This window comes from Macrobrachium nipponense, chromosome 49 (genome assembly GCF_015104395.2).
Source record: "Macrobrachium nipponense isolate FS-2020 chromosome 49, ASM1510439v2, whole genome shotgun sequence".
Lineage (NCBI taxonomy): Eukaryota > Metazoa > Arthropoda > Malacostraca > Decapoda > Palaemonidae > Macrobrachium > Macrobrachium nipponense.
This window is the reverse complement of record NC_087224.1, coordinates 17888686-17909688: the sequence shown is the minus strand read 5'-3', so window position 1 is coordinate 17909688 and position 21003 is coordinate 17888686. Positions and strand designations below refer to the sequence as shown.

At 41.6% G+C, this 21003-nt stretch overlaps 1 protein-coding gene across 1 annotated transcript in view; it reads left to right on the top strand.

Moving 5' to 3' along the window:
- Positions 1 to 21003, top strand: part of LOC135205254 (uncharacterized) — a 157271-nt gene that overhangs the window by 38021 nt on the left and 98247 nt on the right. Inside the window, 3 exon segments of the mRNA XM_064235604.1 lie at positions 5055 to 5522; positions 5815 to 6039; positions 11173 to 11342. Coding sequence (XP_064091674.1) covers positions 5055 to 5522; positions 5815 to 6039; positions 11173 to 11342 — 863 coding nt within the window.

Here is a 21003-nt window from a genome sequence, read left to right as displayed (position 1 = left end):
TAGCGGTTCTGCCGCTAAACCAGGATCCGCCTCGGCCTCTCGTTCGCGAGAAGTACCGAGTGGACGGTCTCCCGCGGGAGACCGTCCAGCCAAAGTCTTGACGCCCGAGCTCGCTCGCCGTCAAGACCGAAGCGCGGAGCAGAAGACTGGCGAGAGTCGTGCAGACGACTCTCGCCAGGCCAGCGGACGCTCTCGCAGCGACCAGCCGGCTGCTCGGGCTGACGTGATGGTCTCCGACCGGCCACGCGCTGAGGCGAGGAAGGGGTCCCCGCGGCCGTCGGTGCCAGCCTCGGCTGGTGCCAGCCGAGCAGCTGGTACCAGCCGAGCGGCTGGTACCGGCGGCTCGACGCGCCGAGAGGACGCTCATCCGGTCTCACCGCGACAGCGAGCCTAGCAGGTCACCTGACCGCCGCTCCCACAGGGACCGGGCGGATAGGGGGACCAGCAGCAGCTCCTCTGCACACGAGATCGGGGCCGCTGTTCTCGGTCCAGCCGTTTCCCTGGGAAACGGCTCGACTAGGCCTGCAAAGTGGCGATCGCCTGCAGCCCTCCAAGCCCGCTGGTTCTGCCAGCGAGCGAAAGAGGGAGCGTCATGTCTTCTCTCCCAGCCTGCAACTTCCTCGGTTTGCACCAGGAAGAGCGAGGCACAGCGGGGTGATCGTGAGGGGCATACCCCGCACGATCCCGTCACGACGCCGTAAGTACCAGGTACGATCTTCGGACCGACCAGGACGTACGCGCAAGTGGCAGGAGGAATCCGAGAGGGGTCTATCGCAGTTCCTCCTCCTTAAGGGGGAGGTTCTCGGAATGCTCTTGTTCGAGGGGCTTGACGGTCCTACTCTGCAAGATGCTATGACTTCCGAGATCCAGAGGAACTTTGTCAAGGTTATGGCGCTGATTCGTCAGCGCAACGACCTCGGGGAAGGATTGCCGCTCCCACCAGCAGAGCCCACGTCTCTGCTCGAGTCGTTTTGGGGCCCGAGAGGGAACCCAAACTGACGGTGGGTCTGCCGCGATCGGAGCTTGCCGATTCTGTCTTGAACCAGAGTCTCTCGTCTCCGGACAAGAAGGCTCTCTCAGTTCTGGCCGGTCGATCAAGCTACTTCCACCTCCTCTACTGCGACAGCGGCGTTTCTGCGTGTCTTCGGACACCGTATTTAAATATTCCTTCGGTCCTCCTGAGAGGTTTCGACCTCGACGAGGACTGGAATGAGTCGGAGGACGGTATCGGCTCTCTCCTGTCAGGTGTCGATCAGCCCCACCCAGACGACGTTCACAGTGGCGGCAGACCCTTACCTACAGTGAGAGTTCGTAACCCTCCTCGGGAAAACGTTTTCTCCTGACGATACGTTTTCCCAGACTCTGAGAGGCCATCGCCGCAAGGCGATGGCTGCTCCTACTCTTCCCCAACTGCTAGTTCCACTGGGAAGGCGAGCAAGTATCCAATTCCTCCCCCATTCCCTCTCTCCTTACGGCTACGAGGGAAAGGGGAGGGATCCTACAGAGATTTCTCTGTAGGATCCCACGTTGGGGACTGCGCTACCGGGGGGACCTTCGGTCCTACCTGACGTAAGCCCCGGTCGTTGAGGAGGGATCCTGCCCCATTCTCGATTTCTACGGAATCGAGAGGACCACCAGCCGATATCGTTTGACGAATTCGTGGGGGTTTCGCAGACTGCTTTAGAATTCTAACGGAATTTCTAGCGCATTCAGTGTTCGAGTTTTTTTACGCTCTCCAAACACTTAGGCGAGACCACGGTCCAAAGTGAGCGAGACGAGAATCCCAGATATGTTACACGATAATCGGGAACCTCGCCTATGCTCGAGTTCCTGGAATTTCTAGCATTGGGAAGAAGACTGCTGCTGAAAGAAGACTATCTCACAGTAGGCGACCAACCTGGAATAGAGAAGAACGGACGGGAATATCCAGTTTGGCTTGAACTATCGTCTTAGTATTCTGTTCACCATTGAAGCTTTCCTTCGAGGAAGACTTCTCCTTCACTCTCTTTGATAAAGATCGAAGGTGGTCGATCTCCAATCCTTATATTGTTTTCTTGAAGGAAAGAATTTAGGATGGAGATCGTTGTTCAGAATCCTACAAATATACTACGTATATTAACCTCGCGACATGATTCTGCTAAGCAGTTGAATTGTCCGAGGGGTAGGCGCATATCCTAGTTAATCTACGGATTGCGACTTAGACGAGAAGTATTCTAATTGAACTGCAACTCGGGGTTGCCTGCAACCTCCCAGGAGTTTTCAGTTCATTTTATATACTTAGGTTTTGTCACGACAACACCATTTCAACTTTTATATTTACCGAAATTCGTTTCGCCTAAATATAATTGTTCGAGCATATCTTTTATGCTTGGTGGTTCTAGCCGAACGCATTCCTTCGTGGAATAATGGATTACCTGGCAACTCAGGATGACGAGTCAGCGAGAGGCCAGGCTCAGCTACTGCGTATTGAACTGCCTGATAGCAGCTCAGTATCAGCTGGGCCTCCGAGATGCACGGTCAGTTATGTCTCTCTCTCCCCTGCTTTGATTGACTACCGAACCGTATCTCTGCCCAACAATCATGGACTTAGGTCTCTGATTAACGGGGATTCTCGCAATAATGAAGGACCATCTACTGCTGTGACGCTAGATTCCATCGCCTTCGACATTGCGAGAATTTTCAACAGAGATATCTCTTGGACTCTTTCATCTTTCTGTTTACCGCACGGTAACAGAAGTCTGTACAAGTCTCCCGCTGCATCGCACTGCGATAATGCGAATGATTTTGCAGACATCTGAGTTTGTCTTCAAAATATCTCGTATTCGTAGGTGTACAATTGTTCATTGTTCAACCCGGAATTAACAGATGTGTCATAAGACATCGCCTACTCTCCGACCTGACAGCTCTACTTCCAAATGTTCAGCCCATGAGAAGCAGTTCTTCAGGCGGCTTTCCCCTGTGTTTTCATTACTGAAGAACGCCCCGCTTTCATTGCAACTACGATCCTCACCGGACAGCAATGAAATAGCGGTTAGCGTTTTCAGTCATTTGTAAGCACAGGTTATGAATCTTGAGAATCCTTCTCTCGATTCGTCTGTGAAGACGTAGGTTGCATTCAATATCTACCTTCGTCTTCAACGGTACATAGTGTTGTTTCTCCTTAGCTGAGATTCAACAACTATGAGATGTTTTGCCTTCAGGGACCTCGGTCTCTAGAAGGCAATTGACTTTCGCCTGTTGGGCACATGCCTTAAGAGAATCATCACCTCGCTGTCCGGCATTGGTGACAAACAAATACATTATTTGTTTGGTCTCTCGGCATAACCCTTTAAAGGCGAAGGTCACGTGACTTACTCGGATGCTTGGACAACTTGCCTCCTACCGAACGCAGTCAGTCGGCAGCTGTCAGAGCGCCCCCGAGTCAGTTACGAACTACGCTGTTGACTTAGTTCGGTTGTTACAGAGCAATCATTACTTCGTTTTAATAGCTTGTCACAGTACCCATACCATCGACACCCACCATGGAGTGTCGGTGTCCTATCCACTACCGAGAACTTCGCTGCATGGGGATAGGAGGATGCGAGAGACTTCGTGGCAAACGGACAGACCAGTATGGGTACTGGACATCACCGAAGTAGAGAAGAGGGATAGGTCATGCGACTATTCCCTTCTTTTCCTCTGAGGAACTGCATGACTTCTCCTGCGAAGTCAAGCATCCAGGGGATGGGGATCCGTGACGCTCGATTTCGTACCGAACTTCGTAGCGAAGACTCAGAACCCTTCGGTCCCCTCCCTAATGGACTTCACCGCCTTCGATGCGAAGGAGATGCTGCCTTGTCCGCAAGAACTTCTCCGTGGCACAGGTACTGAAGGCAGGGGCTGGTCCAACCAGACCACATGCCCCTCCTTCTACCTTCGGGATATTGCCCATAGGTCCTTGGATCTTTTTCCCTGGGACCCGTGGTGGCTGTTCAACATGTTGTGTAGCGAACCCAGACCCTCGCAGGCTGAACAGCATCGAGTCCTGGTGTGACCGTAAGAATGGATGAGTGAATGAGAGTGTGACTGGCTCCTCTTCCCATCTTTTTCTTCCCCTCTACCTGTGGTTAGAGGGACACGGTCGTCACCCTGCTGGATAAGGACAAGATGCAGGTGAGCTACTCAACAGAGCCCCATCCTATCCCTTTCACTAGGGATAGGAGCGTATATCCACCACTACCTCCAACAAGGGGGAGGAAGTGGATGCCAGCTTGAGACAAACCCATACTTTATGTTGCCTCTTGCAAACAGGAACAAGTTCTTGCTTGCTGGTACGAAGAGATACGCTTGCCTCTCTCTTAGTATTCGGCCCAGAGGTCTGACCATTGATCCTGCGGTGCACACCCCGATCAATCGGACAGAGGCTTGGATCCCTCCCTCGCTCTTACGACCAGGGAGGCATTCCAGGGATGGACGAACACCAGTCTGTTCATCAAAAGACTCAGATTCCTCCCACCAAGAAGTGAGTCTTCCTATTGTTAAAGGACCGATGGTTTGTATTACGTATCGGAACAAATGACAATTTGTCGAAAATTGCATTTTTCCTAACTATACAAACCTGAGGTCCTTTACATATAGTCCCTCCTCATGCCACCCCTCACTCTGCGTATTTTGCATGGGCCAAAAGCAAAAGTGATTTGTTTACCTCCCAGTCGCGCAACTGTCGGACAAGCAGTTAACTACCGTTCTCCCCTTGTTCGAAGCTTACGACCGTTCCAGCTGCTGCTAGCTACTTCCTATTGTTAAAGGACCTCAGGTTTGTATAGTTAGGAAAAATGCAATTTTCGACAAATTGTCATATTTGTAGGATTAAGGGTTCTTTAATAAAACATGTAATTAATATGTGATAACCTATATACAGAATTAGGATGTCTGACCACCCTTATAGGATTTTAAAGTGTCATTAATTGTTTTGGAGAAACAAATAATGATGGTAGAAATTCTGTTTTCTATATACAGTACACTATACACCTTACTTTTACTTGTATTGTAGCATTTTTCTCTCCTTTATTCAGGCAAGGTTCCTTCTGCAGTCTGGGAAGACGTTGCAGAGGGCAGCTCACAATATTCATTTGAAGGGGGTGGACCACTGCCGGATGCTCAAATTCTTAGTCAGAGACAGAAATACCAAAGTGATCTCGAGCACAATGAATTAAAAACCCCTTTAAGTAGTTCTGTCTCTTCCTCACCATCAAGGACTTCAAAGAATACCGTCCAAGCTTTTCCTAGAAGGGGGGAAGCTACTGTAACCAACTTAAATGGAAGCCATGACTCTCGCTTACCACAGCATGTTGATCCAAGGTCAACCTTAGATGAGCATTCTAGCCTGGAAAATTCACAGGGATCAGTGCATACTCAAATGGACCAGGTTTCTTGTCAGGAAATGCATGAAGCTGACATGAAAGAATATCAGGCAGAACAAGAGAGACCATTAAAGATTTTGAAAAGAAAATTTGGTGGTCGCCTTGTTGATGACAGCAATGGTGAGTTTTCTCACCATTTTAGTATCTTAAAAGATTGTCAGATTTATACCCTGCTCAAGATGCTATTCAGTTTTTTCTTATGCTGAATACTGTTTTTATACTACTGTACTGTAGATACAGGTTGTAACAATATGCATCCCAGGCTATGTAAACAAATAATTTTTTTCTTTTTAATATGCTTACAGATGTGCCACTGAAACAATTAAGGAAAAACGTTATATGAAGCAGAGTATTTGTGTAGATAAATATGTTTCCAATTGCAGGTTAGTAAGATGTTTAATTTTCATTTCAGTTATTACAGCAAAAAGTTGGCGTAAAGGTGAGAAAGCTGTTATGGACAAATTTGGATCTCCCCCAAAAGTTGAAGGCATCAAAAAGAGAGAAAGTGACAATAAGGAAGAAGAGGAGAAACATGAGAAGGAACCTACAAAAGAGGCTCCCAGGAAGAGAGACCTCTCGGTGCCATCTCAGATTTCAGAGCAGCCTGCAAAAAAATCCCATAAGCATCCTGGCAAAGGTAGTAGCTTTACATTTTTTTATAGACAACTGTACATTACGAATTAGCCAAGATTACCTTCTTTACAGCTTTGCTGTATGTGATATGACAGTGGGTCCCCAATTTTTCACGCTTCACTTTATCACAGATTTTTGTGGACACGTCTTTCATTTTCACTCGGGAACTTTCACCAGTTCGCAAATTTTTCTATGGACCGTATCTCTTAAAATTATCAGCTAAACTTTTTTTTTTTAAGCAACACTGCATTCACTAATTTGCATTGTAGTTTAATGGGTGCAGGGCATTTGGCAATTATAAGCATTTTTAGAGGGGAATTTGCATTTTTGCATTGGGTTCTGGAACCTATCCCAGTGAAATAGTGGAGAAGCATTGTAATTTGATCTACATATTTGGGTTTATTATAGTTACCTACCAGTTTTATCACATCTTCTAGGTTGTTATTTAATTATTGTATGAAATTAGTTTAACCAGATCATTGCACCAAAATTGTTACCTCTTCAGGGGATGGGTTAGCATGGCAGAATCTCATTACATTAATATGTTATTTTTAAGGTTTGGTACAAAATTGGAAACCAGTTTTCTCAATTGCAAATTCTCTAAGTCATGGGGAAAAATTATCCCAACAAATTATTCCGAGCTGAAAAATCTTACATGATATCCATTGTAAGATTTTCCACTTTAGATCAAGATTTCCCACTTTTGTTTGTGGTTTAATGTTTTTAGAAATCACCCTTTTGGGGCATTGATTCCCATATTTGGAGTTTTATAATAGAATTATTAATATTATTATTCAGTAGATGAAAACTATTCACATGAAACAATCCCACAGGGGCCATGGACTTCAAAAACAAGCTTCCAAAGAATATGGTGTTCCAAACAAAAACTTTTTTCAGTTTTCTTCTGAAGATTGAAAAAGAAATTCCACAAAATCACTTTGTAACTTGTTTACTTCTAAGTATTTACATTTAGTTTTACTACACACTCGAGTACTTTCAGGCCCTATCTGGGGCCCATTTTCAAGAGATGTTTGGGATGTTAGCCTGGGTCAAGGCCTTGACCCAGGCTAACATCCCAAACATCTCTTGAAAATGGGCCCCAGATAGGGCCTGAAAGTACTCGAGTGTGTAGTAAAACTAAATGTAAATACTTCGAAGTAAACAAGTTACAAAGTGATTTTGTGGGTTTCTTTTTCAATATGGTGTTTATTAGGAAGAATCAAGAGCAAGTAAAGCAAAATGCAGAGAGAAGAGATACCACTTATTAAAATAGAAAAGAAAATAAATTAGTAAATAGATAAAAGTGGTAACAATGTATTAAAATGCAAGAAGACTAGTACTATTAGGGTAATAATGCATTTCATTTTCATTTGAACTTCTGAAGTTAGTGTTGAAAGGGAGAGGATGTTGTGAGTGATGAAACAAGCAGTGATATTGCTGATGAAGCCCCTCTGTTAGCTGACTTGTTTTCCAGTGACCACATGCCCTGTAGAGAACCAAATCAAATATGGTCAATGGAATAGTGTGGTAACAAAGTATTATCATTGAAATAAATTGATTTGAGGCCAAAGGCTCAAATTCATACAAAGATGAAAATTGGGTGTGTAATACAGTGGAACTCAAAGGCTTCCCAGAGAGCTTGACCTTCAAGGATCTTGTCAGCACATGATCTCAACATTCCTTGCCATTTCATCTTGGACTGTCCCTGGAGCCTCATGTGGTATGAAATTTATTGTGAAGAATAATCAAACATTTAGGATGTTGAATTAACCAAACTTAAAGAACATGATCGTGCCATGGTTACGTAGCACAAAAATTTTAATAATAGCGGACCCCTGCTTACTCGTAGATGTTTTCTGTGGGACATTTTGAATATTTTCCTAGCCAAATCTTTCTTATATGCAACAATCATACAATCTACCCACCTGTTCACATTCCTGGGCCCCTGTATAATAATCCAGCTTGAAACCAGACTTACAACCTACAAATATCAAAAGAAGAGAGATTTCTCACAGACACAAAATCATCAACCATCAGTCTGGTTCCTTCCCACTCTTGTTTGTTTACATTTTCACCCCAGACTGCCGCCATCTTGGCTTTTATAATGTCACAATACAACTAAAATACATTGTTTCTCTTACATGGAACAATATTTTGCCAATGCAGAAAATTAAAATGCTGTAACTGATATATAATCACACTTGCAGTGCTCCTCCATTTTTATGCAAGAATGGCTTTCAAAACCTGCTGAGGAAGTGCAAAAAAATGTGGAAATGCCAAAGTCCCCTTAAACTAAAATGCTTTTAATGCTTACAACTGTCTATTGTAACATTTGATAGTCCAAACAAAAATATACCTTATATTTCATACTAAAACAACTTAATATTTCAAATAAAAATACACACCCCAAACCAGTCAGGAAAAGTGTACAAAAACCGAATCGTACAAAAACCAGGGCATATCAGAACAGAAGTTCCACTGTATTTGTCTATTTGCAGATTTTTTCATAGAGCAATTACTGTATTTTCATATTTTCATGACTGAATTTAGGGTGATAATTTAAGTTATACTATTTGGTGTTTGGACTATTAAAATAGACGTTTTAGAGGGGCTTTAAGTTTAAGGTATACATACAGTGGACCCCTGTATCTGCTTTCTGGAGATTTGGGACTCATGTATTTTTGGATTTCCCTATGGATATATCTACCCATTATTCGCATATTCATGGTATTTTTCCATGAGAAATATCCATAAATAACTGTACAGTAGTGCCTCCGTACTTTGAACTTAATCCATCCCAGAAGGCTGTTCGAAGTACAATACGTGGTTCGGAAGTCACGTAAAGCCGTTGGTCTCGTTGCTCAATAACCACTGGTTCCATGCAACGTTAAAACACCATACAAACAAACAATTTGTTCGAAATATGAAACAAATATCCCCATAAGAAATAAAGCCAACCCACAAAGTCCCCTTTTTCAAATTTTTTCTATTATTAATGTGTTCAAAAGTTAAATTAAGAGTGTAAAGTAACGAAACATTGTTATATGAAGTAAAATTTTCTAAATTTTATTTTTTCTGTGTATGATTTGCGAACTGTATCGTAAAAATGGCACCGACTGGCTGGGGGATGGAGGGAGGAAAGACAGGAACCCTTTGAGCTAACCAAATTGGTAACAGTATGCCAAGGTTGATAATAAAATCAATTTTATTCACATAATATTAGGTATAAGGATAATCAAAGGAATCAATAGTATGTGTGAGAGAGAGAGAGACAGAGAGAGAGAGAGAGAGAGAGATTTATACTTGGATCTTAAGTGCACAAGAGAGATTAATTATGCCACAGTACATCAACTTACTGTGCAAACAAACAAGTAATAACTCATGAATGCAAGAAAAGGAAAGAGAAATAAAATAACTTCATGAGGAGACCGTTTAAACAAACAATCAAAGGTATACAGAAGCTGAAAGCAGCGCCAGTTTACTTATTACAGAGCCGAGTTACTTTTACAGTAGTAAAAATTGTAAAAAAGCAATTGTCACTAGATTGGTATTTTACCGTAACAAAAATAAAAGTGATTTGGGCAGATCAAGTGTAAGTGAAAGAAATTGGCTAATAATCATCCCAGCCTAGCTGATAAGTCAGTGGGAAGCAGAGCCGTTCCTCTCTCTCTCTCTCTCTCTCTCAGCGCATCGAACACTGACTCGAGCAAGCTTTTTTTTTTTATATTGAATTGCATTTTATTGTTTTCCTGTTTTAGCATTGTTAAATTTGTGACATATGTGAAATAACATTATATTTTTTATGTGAATTGGTACTGTTTTTACCTACATATCATAGTAAAGATTTTACGGTCTCTTCTTTCCTCAATAATACCATGACGCACTATAACTTAAAATCATTAATTTATTATTCCTAAAAAATATAAACGCTCCCTCCCTCTACCTCAAGTTAGCTGTATATCATCTCAATGACGAATGATTTTGTTAATCATTCATGCTAAATTTTGTGAAAAGCTTTGTTCTTTCATTTACTATGATGTTAATCTTACAACTAGACTGTCTCGCTCGGCGCACCAAACACTGGCTCAATTGAGACTTACCTTTTTTTTTTTTTTTTTTTTTTTTTAGTGTATTTGATTGTTTTCATATTTTATCATCACATCAAATTTATTGGGAAATTCCCTTTTTTATGTGAATTCTTATTGCTTTTACATACATAGAGTAATATTTTAACACTTTTCTCCTTTTCTCCTCAACATATCAACACTCCCTTGTTCAGTCTCAAGTCAGCTGGTCGTGACATCACCGCGGTTACACACGATTTTGTACATCTTTTATGCTAAATGTTAATTAAAAACTAAGTTTTATATTAAATGCTTTATATACTTTTATGTATTTTGTTGAATACATTAAACTACTATATCTTATAAAGGAAAAAATTTAATACAGTTTATCTTGTAAGACCAAGTAGGCTGTCGAATACAAGTATAAACTAGATAATCAGTCATTTTGAAGTATACGATCCTTTGTTCGACAAATGATACAAAATTCTCTGGAAAATTTTGTTCGAAAAACAGAAAGTTTGACTTAAGAAACGTTCGACAAACAAGGTACCGCTGTATTTTCATATCAATTTCATTATTAAATGCACTTTCTGTGATAAACTATATAAATAGAAACCCGGTACTATAAGCATTTTTGGTTGTTTTTCTTGAGTTTGAACTAACAAAATATGCTGTTCTTAGCATTTTTATAGGGGTCTAAGTATTTGTGGATTCTAGCTGTAAAGGAGCGGGGGGGGGTTCAACACGATTCCCCGCAATTATGGGGTGGCCATTGTAATTGGTGTTTGAACGATCAAAATAAGCAGTTATAAGCATTTAGAGGGGCTTTTTGGGTTTGAACTACTGAAATAGGCAGTCATAAGTGGTTCCAGAGGGGGTTTCGGTAGTCACAGGTAGGTGTGGTACACTTTCCCAGTGAATACCAGGGGATGACTAAATCAACATTTTAAATATTGTAATAAAGTACTATAGTATTCAGATTTTTAAAAAAGGATGACTGCTTTCATTGTTATAATAATTCTAGTTTTTCTAGTTTGAAATCTTTGTCAGTGAGCAAAATTTAATTCTTCCAGAGGAACCTTCACAAGAAAATATTTCTGCAGCTCCTCCCAAAGTCCGTAATTATGAAGTCACGGAAGTCCGTAGATTCATGGAGAAGAAGCGTAGGGAACGTACCAAGAGTCACAAGGAGCAAAAGCAACGAGAGGAAATGAATCAGATTGAAAGAGAAGATAGACTGAAGGTATGAGAAAGTTTGTGTTACATATCACATATGTACTATCGCATATTAATGATGTCTCATTTAACTAAGGATATTTCATAGAAAATTAATATTTTTTTTAAACTGTCTTTCTGGGTGTCCAAGATGTTATTTTTTCTAAAATAAGTTTTGGAAAGTTACTGTACATCCTAGAGGCCAACAGGCACATTTGTTCCTACAGAAACAACAAACCCTAAGTCCTTTACTAATAGGAATTGCTTACGGCAAAGCTGGAACACGGCTGTTAAAACTACTGCCCGGTAGGCAGGGAGACCCACCTGCCCGGATGTAAACATTCCCAATTTGCTTTCGGCCGTCTTCCGATGAAGACGTATGAGGAGCTCTTGTTGACTGGTCGGTAATCACGATTTCGTGGTGGGATCAGTGGCGGCTCGTAGCTAAAATTAGTGGAGGTGCTGCTCAAGAAAACATTTAACCTTTGTTTTAATATTGTGTGAAAGGAAACGAACAGACATAAAAAGAAAATTTATTCAAAAACCTAATTGTTACACTTAATCTTCTTCTCAGCTTGTTCCCATTTTTATATGGGGTCGCCGTTTCCATCTATTTCTATCCTGCGCTTCTGCCTCATCAATTCCCTTCTCATGTAAGTCTCCTCTCACGCAGTCCTTCCATCTCTTTCTTGGTCTCCCTCTTCTTCTTTTTCCTTGCACCTCCACCCCCATAGTATGTCTCCCAGCGTGGTCCTCATCTCTCCTCAACAGGTGTCCATACCATCTCAGCCTCCCCTCCTGCACTTTCTTTGTTACTTCCACCACCTTAGTCGACCCCACTTATGTAGTCATTTCTGATCCTATCCTCTCTTGTCACCCCAGACATCCACCTAAGCATTCTCATTTCTGCCACATCCATCTTCTTCTGCTCTGTTTTTCTCATGCTTGCTGTTTCCGTACCATACAGCATTGCTGTTCTTACCACCGTCTTCTGAAATTTTCCTTTTAACCTAAACGGCACTCTTTTGTCACAAAGAACTCCAGAGGCCGCTCTCCAGTTGTTCCAGCCTGCCTGTACCCGATGTTTCACTTCTTCTTCCATACTTCCTCCAGCGTTAACAAAAGATCCCAAATACTTAAACTTATCAACTCTCCTTATTTGCTCTCCACCAAGCTGAATACTTTCTCTATCATCCCCCTCAGTGGTGGTACACATATATTCTGTCTTAGATCTACTTATTCTCATTCCTCTGTCCTCCAGTACTTGTCTCCAACTTTTCAATTTCACTTCCAGATCTTCCCTGCTCTCTGCACACACAACAATATCATCCGCATACAATATGTTCCATGGTACTGTCTCCCTTACTTCCTCTATTATAACATCCATCATTATGTTAAAGATAAATGGGCTCAGAGCCGACCCCTGGTGTAATCCTACTCTCACCTCAAAACCTTCTGTCTCCCCAACACTGCTCCTCACTCTGGTAAATACGTTCCAGTACATCTCTTGTATCAATCGCACATACTTCTCTGGCACCATCTTCTCCCTCAGACTCCTCCATACCTCTTGTCTCGGGACTCGGTCATAAGCCTTTTCAAGGTCAATGAATACCATTTGTAGGTCCCTTTGTCTTTCCCTGAATTTCTCCATTATTAGCCTCAGACAAAATATACCATCTGTTGTTCCCCTTCCCTTCATAAATCCCATCTGCTCTTTACCTATTTGTACTTCTTCTCCCAGTCTAGCATCTATCATCCTTTCCAGTATATTCAAAGTGTGGGACATCAATTTAATGCCCCTATAATTACCACACTCTTGGACATCACCTTTCCCTTTAAAAATTGGGATCAATATACTCCCACGCCACTCATTTGGTATCTTTTCCTGTTCAAGGATCTTTATCATAAGATCGTACAGTATATCCACTCCTTCATCTCCTAATGCTTTCCATTCTTCCACTGGAATCATGTCTGGTCTGGTTGCCTTCCCATTCTTCATCTTCTTCAGTGCATTTAGTACCTCTTGCCTAGAAAACGTCATTACCATGCCAATGTTCACTTGCCCATCCTCTCTTATTAGTCTATTATTTTCTTCATTTAACAACTGTTCGAAATATTCTTTCCATCTCTTCACAATGTCTTCCTCCTTTCTAAGTACTACACCATCTTGATCCTTTATTTGTTTGATATGTGTAATATCTTTGGTGCTCTTATTTCTAGCCTTTGATAGCTTGATCATCATCTTTTATCCTTCCTTTGTCCCCAGCTCATTATACACATCATCATACGACTTTGCTTTAGCTTGGGCTACCACCTTTTTCACCACCTTGTTTTTCTCTCTGATCCTATCTCTGTCTTCCACTGACTGTGACTCTTCCCATCTTTTCTTTGCCTCCTTCTTATCTTTTACTACTTTCTCAATGTCTTCATCCCACCACCAACTCTCCTTTTCTTCCCATATGATACCAGATGTCTCTCCTAGCAGCTCCTTTCCATGCCTTCTTATTACTGCTGCATTTTGTGCCCACCATTCTTGAACATCTTCAATCCCTATATCAATATCCTCTTAAACTCTCTTCTTATCCCCTTCCTTCTCTAATTTGTACCATTTAATTTTCCTTATCCCATTAGCTTTGGTTTTTCTTTCCCTTTTTAACTTCAAATCCATACATAGCAGTCCGTGTTGGGGGGCTACATGGTCGCCTGGAATAACTTTGCAGTTCTTGACCTCCACCAGATTTATCCTTTTATACTAGAAGTAGTCTATCTGGGAGAATCTTCCCCCACTCCTATATGTTATTAGGTGTTCCCTTTTCTTCTTTAAGAATGTGTTTACTATTGCCATGTCGAATGACACAGCAAAGTCCACTACACTCTCTCCTGGGTTTCTCTCCCCAATTCCATGGCCCCCATGCACCCTGCCCAATCGCCTCATTTTCACTTCCGACATGGCCATTCAAATCTGCCCCAACTATCATCCTCTCATGCTCTTCCAGTTCTTGCATTATTCCATCCATGTCTCTCCAGAAATTTCCCTTCTCTTCTTCTGTGCAACCAACTTGTGGTGCATATGCGCTTATAATATTCAGAATCCCTCCTCCATAACATATCTTCAATCTGATGATACGGTCATTCTTTCTATGCACTTTTATTACCGAGTTCTTCAGTTCACTAGACAGTACTATGCCAACTCCATTTCTTCCTTGTTTATTTGCTCCACTATAATATAGCTTATATTCATCACCCAACTCTTTAGCTTTATTTCCTTTCCACCGCGTTTCTTGCACACACATAACATCTACTTTCTTTTCCCTCATCAAGTCAGCAAATTCTCTACCTCTCCCAGTCATGGACCCAACATTTAGCTGACATACTCTAAATCCAATGTGAGCTCGCTTCTTTAGCTGCACCCGCTCCTGATGCAGTAGCCCTCGCCTTACCACAGAGTTAGGGCGATGTCTCTGTGCGTCGTTTACGGAGTAGGCCCTAGCATTACCTCTTTCCTTATTTCGGCTCATTCCATTTTTTGGTTTTAGCACAGATTTTTACAGCCGGATGCCCTTCCTGACACCAACCCTCCCTATTTATCCGGGCTTGGGACCGGCACCCATAAGGACTTGTTTGCCCCCCAGGTGGCTAGGTTTATTGTTACACTTAAATAATATTTTAAAATCATCCCTGGCAAATTGAAAAACACTATCGAAAAGAAGAGCGACGCAAGAACACACCCATTCACAACAACAGCTGAGACAAGACTGCGTCGTCGGCATTCCACGCTCTCCTTTCCGCCACGGGAAGCCCTCCCCTTTTCTCCCCACATTCGTATAATTATGTTGTGTTTAATGTAATTTGCATGGTTCTACTGCGTTTGTATCACTGTGTGTAATGTTAAGTTCAGCACTCTGACGCAGTGATGAGTTTCTTCGCATGCATGTCCATGTGCTTGTTTGTGTTATGACGTTGTGTGTGGCTGGCGTCTGATAGGGGGGGCTGCAGTCTCACAGTCCCTATTGACGAGCCGCCACTGGGTGGGATCTTTCTTTTATTGTTTTTGAATATTCTGTTTGATATTAATAATCAATATACAAACCCACTTTTATGTGGTAAGCCTTGCTAGCTGCCTTTCCCCTTTGTGTATTTAGGGGTCGGCAACTAGGGTGTATTTACGTCCTGATCATTTACTCTTGCGCTATAGTAGTAATGGCACAACAGTATATTTATTTATTATTGAATTTGACATTTACGTTTGTTCTTTTGGAGAATCTACTGGGGGAAACTTTGGAGGTTTGCCCTTTGTTTTTTCTCTACTGGTATTCTTCCTTCTCCTTTGACCACTTTGCTTGCTTGTCAGACAAAGAAAGGGTGGGAAGTGTGTTGTTGATGTTTGGGGATCTCCTCTTGTTTCAGAAGGCAGTGCCTTTTGGTGTTATCCTTCTGTTTTAATCATATTTTCTTTTTCTGCAGGATAACAGTGAGCAGTAGTAGATCACAGCAGTAGATGGTTAAATGTCTCTTCGTGTTGGTTATCCTAATCTTTGGGATTGTACCTGTGACTCATTAGCAAGCTGTGACATTGGCCCTCAAGTGTTGTTGGTACGGGTTCACCCCTGCTAAAGAAAAAATCATATTAAATTGCTGCTATTATCTTGGAGTTTCAAATTTTGGATTCTACATCCAGAATTCGGTACTGGAGAGATGACTCATTGTCCCAATTTTTTTATAAGGCAGAAGGGTGTGAGTCATTTAGTAATTCGCTCCTGCTTGTAATTGGTAGTATTAGTGTCTTGCAAGTTCTTTAGATGATCGTCTTTCAAGGCAGGACATCATGAGTCGGGGAGGTTGTTCTCTGTGCAGTCCTCTTCGTGAGGTTTTGAACCTGGAGAAGGCAGATGCTTGGCAAGATGTGGCAAATTCTCGCCAAGATGTGGCAAATTCTCGCCAACTTTTGCCACATTCAGCTCCGCTCAACTCTCACTCATGTCTGCATGAACAAACCAGTTGTAGGAAGAGAATACTCCGTTTTGTGGATGAAAACCTCTCCTCTCTTTTCGGGAAGCGTTTTTTTGCTGAGGAGAATATATTTTCCTGAGTTTGTGCATTGCTGTCATCACCTCAACTTGATCGTGCACGCTATCACCCCCTCCCACTATTTCCGACAGAAGAGCAGGTAGGAACATCAATCCTCCTCTCTTTTTCCCTCTACTTCGTGGGTTACTCCGGGAAGGATGAAAGAATAAGAGGAATTCTACAGAGTCTACTCTCCAGTGTTCCCATTTTAGGAACAACCAGTTTGGCATAAACCAGTCATCTTTAGTGTCCTGTTATCACTGTAGAAGCCCCCCTTCAGAACGGCATCTTCGCTCTCTTCATTAAAGATTAAGGAGGTATGCTTCCAGTCCTTGGTCTTTTCTCTTTCGAAATGAAGAAGAATTAGGCTGGCATTCATTAAACAGGAACCAACGAATATACTTGTATATTCTCCTTGCGACATGTGTCTGTTATCAGTTGCACTGTCCAAGTATAGGTGCATACCTGTAAGCTAGTTCTTTGGTATGTGACTGAGATGAATAGTAACTTCTCTTAATTACAGTGAAACTCAGGACAGCTTTTGTGCCTCCCAAGAGTTTCTGGTTTTGATTTTGAGACAACCAGTGGTATTGTTTGGCAACAACACCACAGGGTTGGCATTATCACCAAACAGAGGGTTTATTTCCCTCTTGTTTCAGTTAACATGCAGGTGCTTGGGTACTGCACTCGATAGCTCTATAAGCCAAACGCATTCCAGGATGGAATGTACTACCAGGCTACTCAGCCTACAGAGTCGAGTGAAGGGCAGAGTACTGCCCTCTCACTGAGTCTTGTTTGTTTTAGTATTGTTTCTCCTCTGTCTGGGGTTAACTACTAATTCGAGTCTCTCTGCCCGGCCATCACAAACTTAAGTCTCTGGTTGGGTCTGGTTTTTTGCCTATGGCTCCTGTCCTGTGCTCCACATTTGCCATTACGAGAATCATCAGAGATATGCCTCATTAGACTAATTAAGGGATTTTGACGTAGGAAAAATCTATTTCTGGGCGAGGAAGCCGTGTCGCCCAGTGAAATATGTCTCCTTTAGCACTATTTCTAGTAAAATATTGCTATAGTACCAGAGAACTGCTAAATTGGACATGTCAGAAACCCCTGACTCGCTTACCTGTATAAAAGGTGTCGGTATAAAACTTGGGCGAGTGTTAAACACTACCACTATAACAATATTTTACTAGAAATAGTGCTAAAGGAAACATATTTCACGGAGCGACACGGCTGAGCCCAGAAATAGAAGTCTGTCAGTCTTCTTCCTTGTTTCAACTGATACATAGACCACTGCGATGATTCAGAATGATTTTCAGAAAAATAGAGGTTTTGTCTTCTATATACATTTTTCTAATTGGTAAAGTGTTCAACTACTAATTGATCACCCTGAATTGGAGTGAATGTTGGAAGACTGCCTGCCCTGATATCTCTGCTTCCAGGGTAAAGAGAAGAGATCCTACCTGATCCATCTTCACAGTGACAAGAAGCGGTTTGTCAGGCAGTACATCCATGTTTTGCACAGCTAAAGACTTCCAGCCATCATTGCAAGCGTAGACTTTTTTTTGCTGAACAGCAATGAAATAGCTGAAATTCTCTTTCAAGTCCTAAGTAAATTTCAGAGATTAGAACCGTCCTCACCAGTTGGCGTCATTGACGGGACTTTTTCTCTGTCAGAATCACGAAAGTTAACTTCTTTCCAATTCAATTGTGAAAGATGTGGATACACACTCGCTGTAGTCTTTCACGTAAGTAGTATAGTTTCTCCTCAGTTGAGATTCTACTACTGATGAGAAACTTTTCTGTCTTGCCACCACTGGTACCCCCAGGCCACTGAATGGCATTTGACTCTGGTTTAGGACTCAAAGCCCTTGCGAGAATCATCACACAGTTTTGTTTTTCAAGACCACATCCTGTCTCTCTCTGTTATTGGCGAAGAGGATAGACGTGTTGCAGGCATCATCTTCAACATCACCCTTCAAAAGGTGGATTTAATGTCGTGACTCCGTCTCTGATGTTGAATCATTCCGCATCTGTTTGACAGTTTCGAATCCTTCGTGATTCCTTACGCCTTGGACTTTGTATATTTTTATCCAGATCAATCATTACTTTGTCCTGTTGATGGGTTAGTGTACCTATGTCCTGTTGATGGGTTACTGTACCTACGGAAGACTTGACACCCTTTATTGGATTTCCTTTCTCCGCTACTTACTCGTCAATGGAAAAGTGTCTAAGGACATGGCTTCCTATGAGCCTGGCGAGATTGTGAAGATCTCCTCTGCAGATAACAACGTCACATACATGCTCTCCCCAAGTGTGCATAGTGCCAATGGCTTGGTCCTCTCATTGCATTCAGAAGAATATGTCGGGTTGGACGATAGATGTAGTTCTATTATGACCACATTTATGTCTTTCTTCCTTTGGGTCTTTGCCCACAGGTCTCTGGAACACTTTTCCCTTGGACCTGTGGTGGATGCTCAACAAGTTGTGTTTGCTTACCCGGCTCCTTCAAGAGAACAAGTTGCATCTTGCCTAAGGTGTGCAGTTCTGGAGGTAAGAGGGATGTGAGAGTGGCTGGCCTCTCCTTTCCCTTCCTCATCCTTGTACTTCTCTTCCTTCGGGTAAGCCTACACATCAAGTTTCCCTTTTTTTTTTTTTTTTTTTTTTTTTTTTTTTTTTTAATTAGTTAACGTAACTCAATAAGCCTAAAACATTGATCCGTACAAGAAAATGCAATATTTCTTCCAATGTCGTAAATTTTGATCATTATTGTCAAAGAAATTGGGAGAAATGGCATCTGTTGACATTCCCCGAGTCGAGAAGGGAGACTTAAGTTCAGTCAGCTACCAAATCCAAGTTCAGTGTGAGCACAAACGTCAAGTAGTCTACACGTTCAAGTTTTACCTCTGACATTCGCTTGCTTTTACGTATGTTTATGTATGTTTTAGCAAGAATTTCATCATGCCAATGAGGAAAAGACAAGGAAAACATCTCGCTAACATACAGACGAAGAAAAATCGCTCAAGTATTATTACAGAATATCATGATATACGTGTAGTTAGTGAAGAGAGAGGGGAGGGTTGCGTAGTAACGCCCCCGTCTTGCCTGATAGCACACGTCACATTGTGCCCAAGGCTATGATCTTTGAGCAAAGAGATCTTCATTTATGATAAATAACACAGTTTTGGTTTTTTAATACTAAAAATGGAAAAATTCATAATAATCATGATTTATTAAATTGTCTTTGTAAAAAGAGAGTACACATTCGAGTTTCACCTCTGACATTCTCTTGCATTTACGTTTGTTTATCTTTGTTTTGGCAAGAATTCATCATGCCAAAGAGGAAAATACAAGAAAACATCTAGCTAACATACAGAAGAAAATTCGCTGTAATAAGCCGAGTTAGTGAAGGGGAGAGAGAGTTGCGTAGGAAGGAATGCCCCATCTTGCCTCAAGCAGTGCCCCAGGCTACAATATATGAGCAAAGGGATCATCATAAATGATTAAATTATGATAAATAAAATAGTTTTGATTTATTAATACACAAAAAAATATACATTCATAATAATCATTATTTATTAACATTGTCTTTATAGAAATACGAAGGAAAACTTTGAACGCCCGTATTTCAAAACTATACTTATTGACCTTCAAAATCTATCTCCTCACTTAGTTTTAAAGCTATAACATTGGGAATTTGGTATATAACTCAGAAAGACATTATAGAACATCAAATAGAGCCCTTTTTTTCAATTTTTGTTTCGTATTTTTTTTTTATAAATTTTTTTCTCCTGATTTATAGGGTTTATTTTTTTACCATATTGAAAAATTCATATCTAGCAAAAAAAGGACTTTTAGAAAAAAACTCCATTTGATTGGAGGTCGACATCAGGTCTATATATGGTAGTAATCCCAGGTCTTAATATTAAATATCAAGGGAGGAGATAGAATTTGAAAAATGGTTATTTTTGGGATAAATCGCCCTGGCGTCATAAAACCAAAGGTCAGAGGCAAAAATCATATGTGGTTTGGAGATGTCCCAAGTCACCTTATTAAGTGGTACGAATATCAAAGTACGGTCCTTAAAAAATGGCATTAGCCGGCCGGCCCCCTTAAAGTAAATTGTATTTTTCCTAACTATGTATACCTAACTGTACAAACCTTAGGTCTTTTACATTTAACTGCCCACCTCATGCCACCCCAGAATCTGAAACCTGGGCCAAAAGACAAATTGGGAAGGTTTATATCCAGACAGGTGGGTCTCCCCACATACCAGATGGTACTAACCACCTTGTTCAAGAATTTTAACGGCCGTGTTCCAGCTTCGTCGTAAGTAATTCCTATTGTAAAGGACCAATGGTTTGTATAGTTAGGAAAAATTCAATTTTCTTTCAAAAATTGTGATTTTTCACTGACCTCTCCTAACCCAAGTGAAAGGTTGTCTGCCTGTATATAACCTCTGAATGAATTGTATGAATTATTCTTTGTTAACCCTTAATGGATGGATCCCTTCATACGAGTAGCAATAACAGGTTTTGGTTGGTGGACAGATCCACTCATGGTGAGCATCAATATTACGTCACTAATTTCAAGGAAGCAAGCAGTCCCCGTCATTGCCAGAC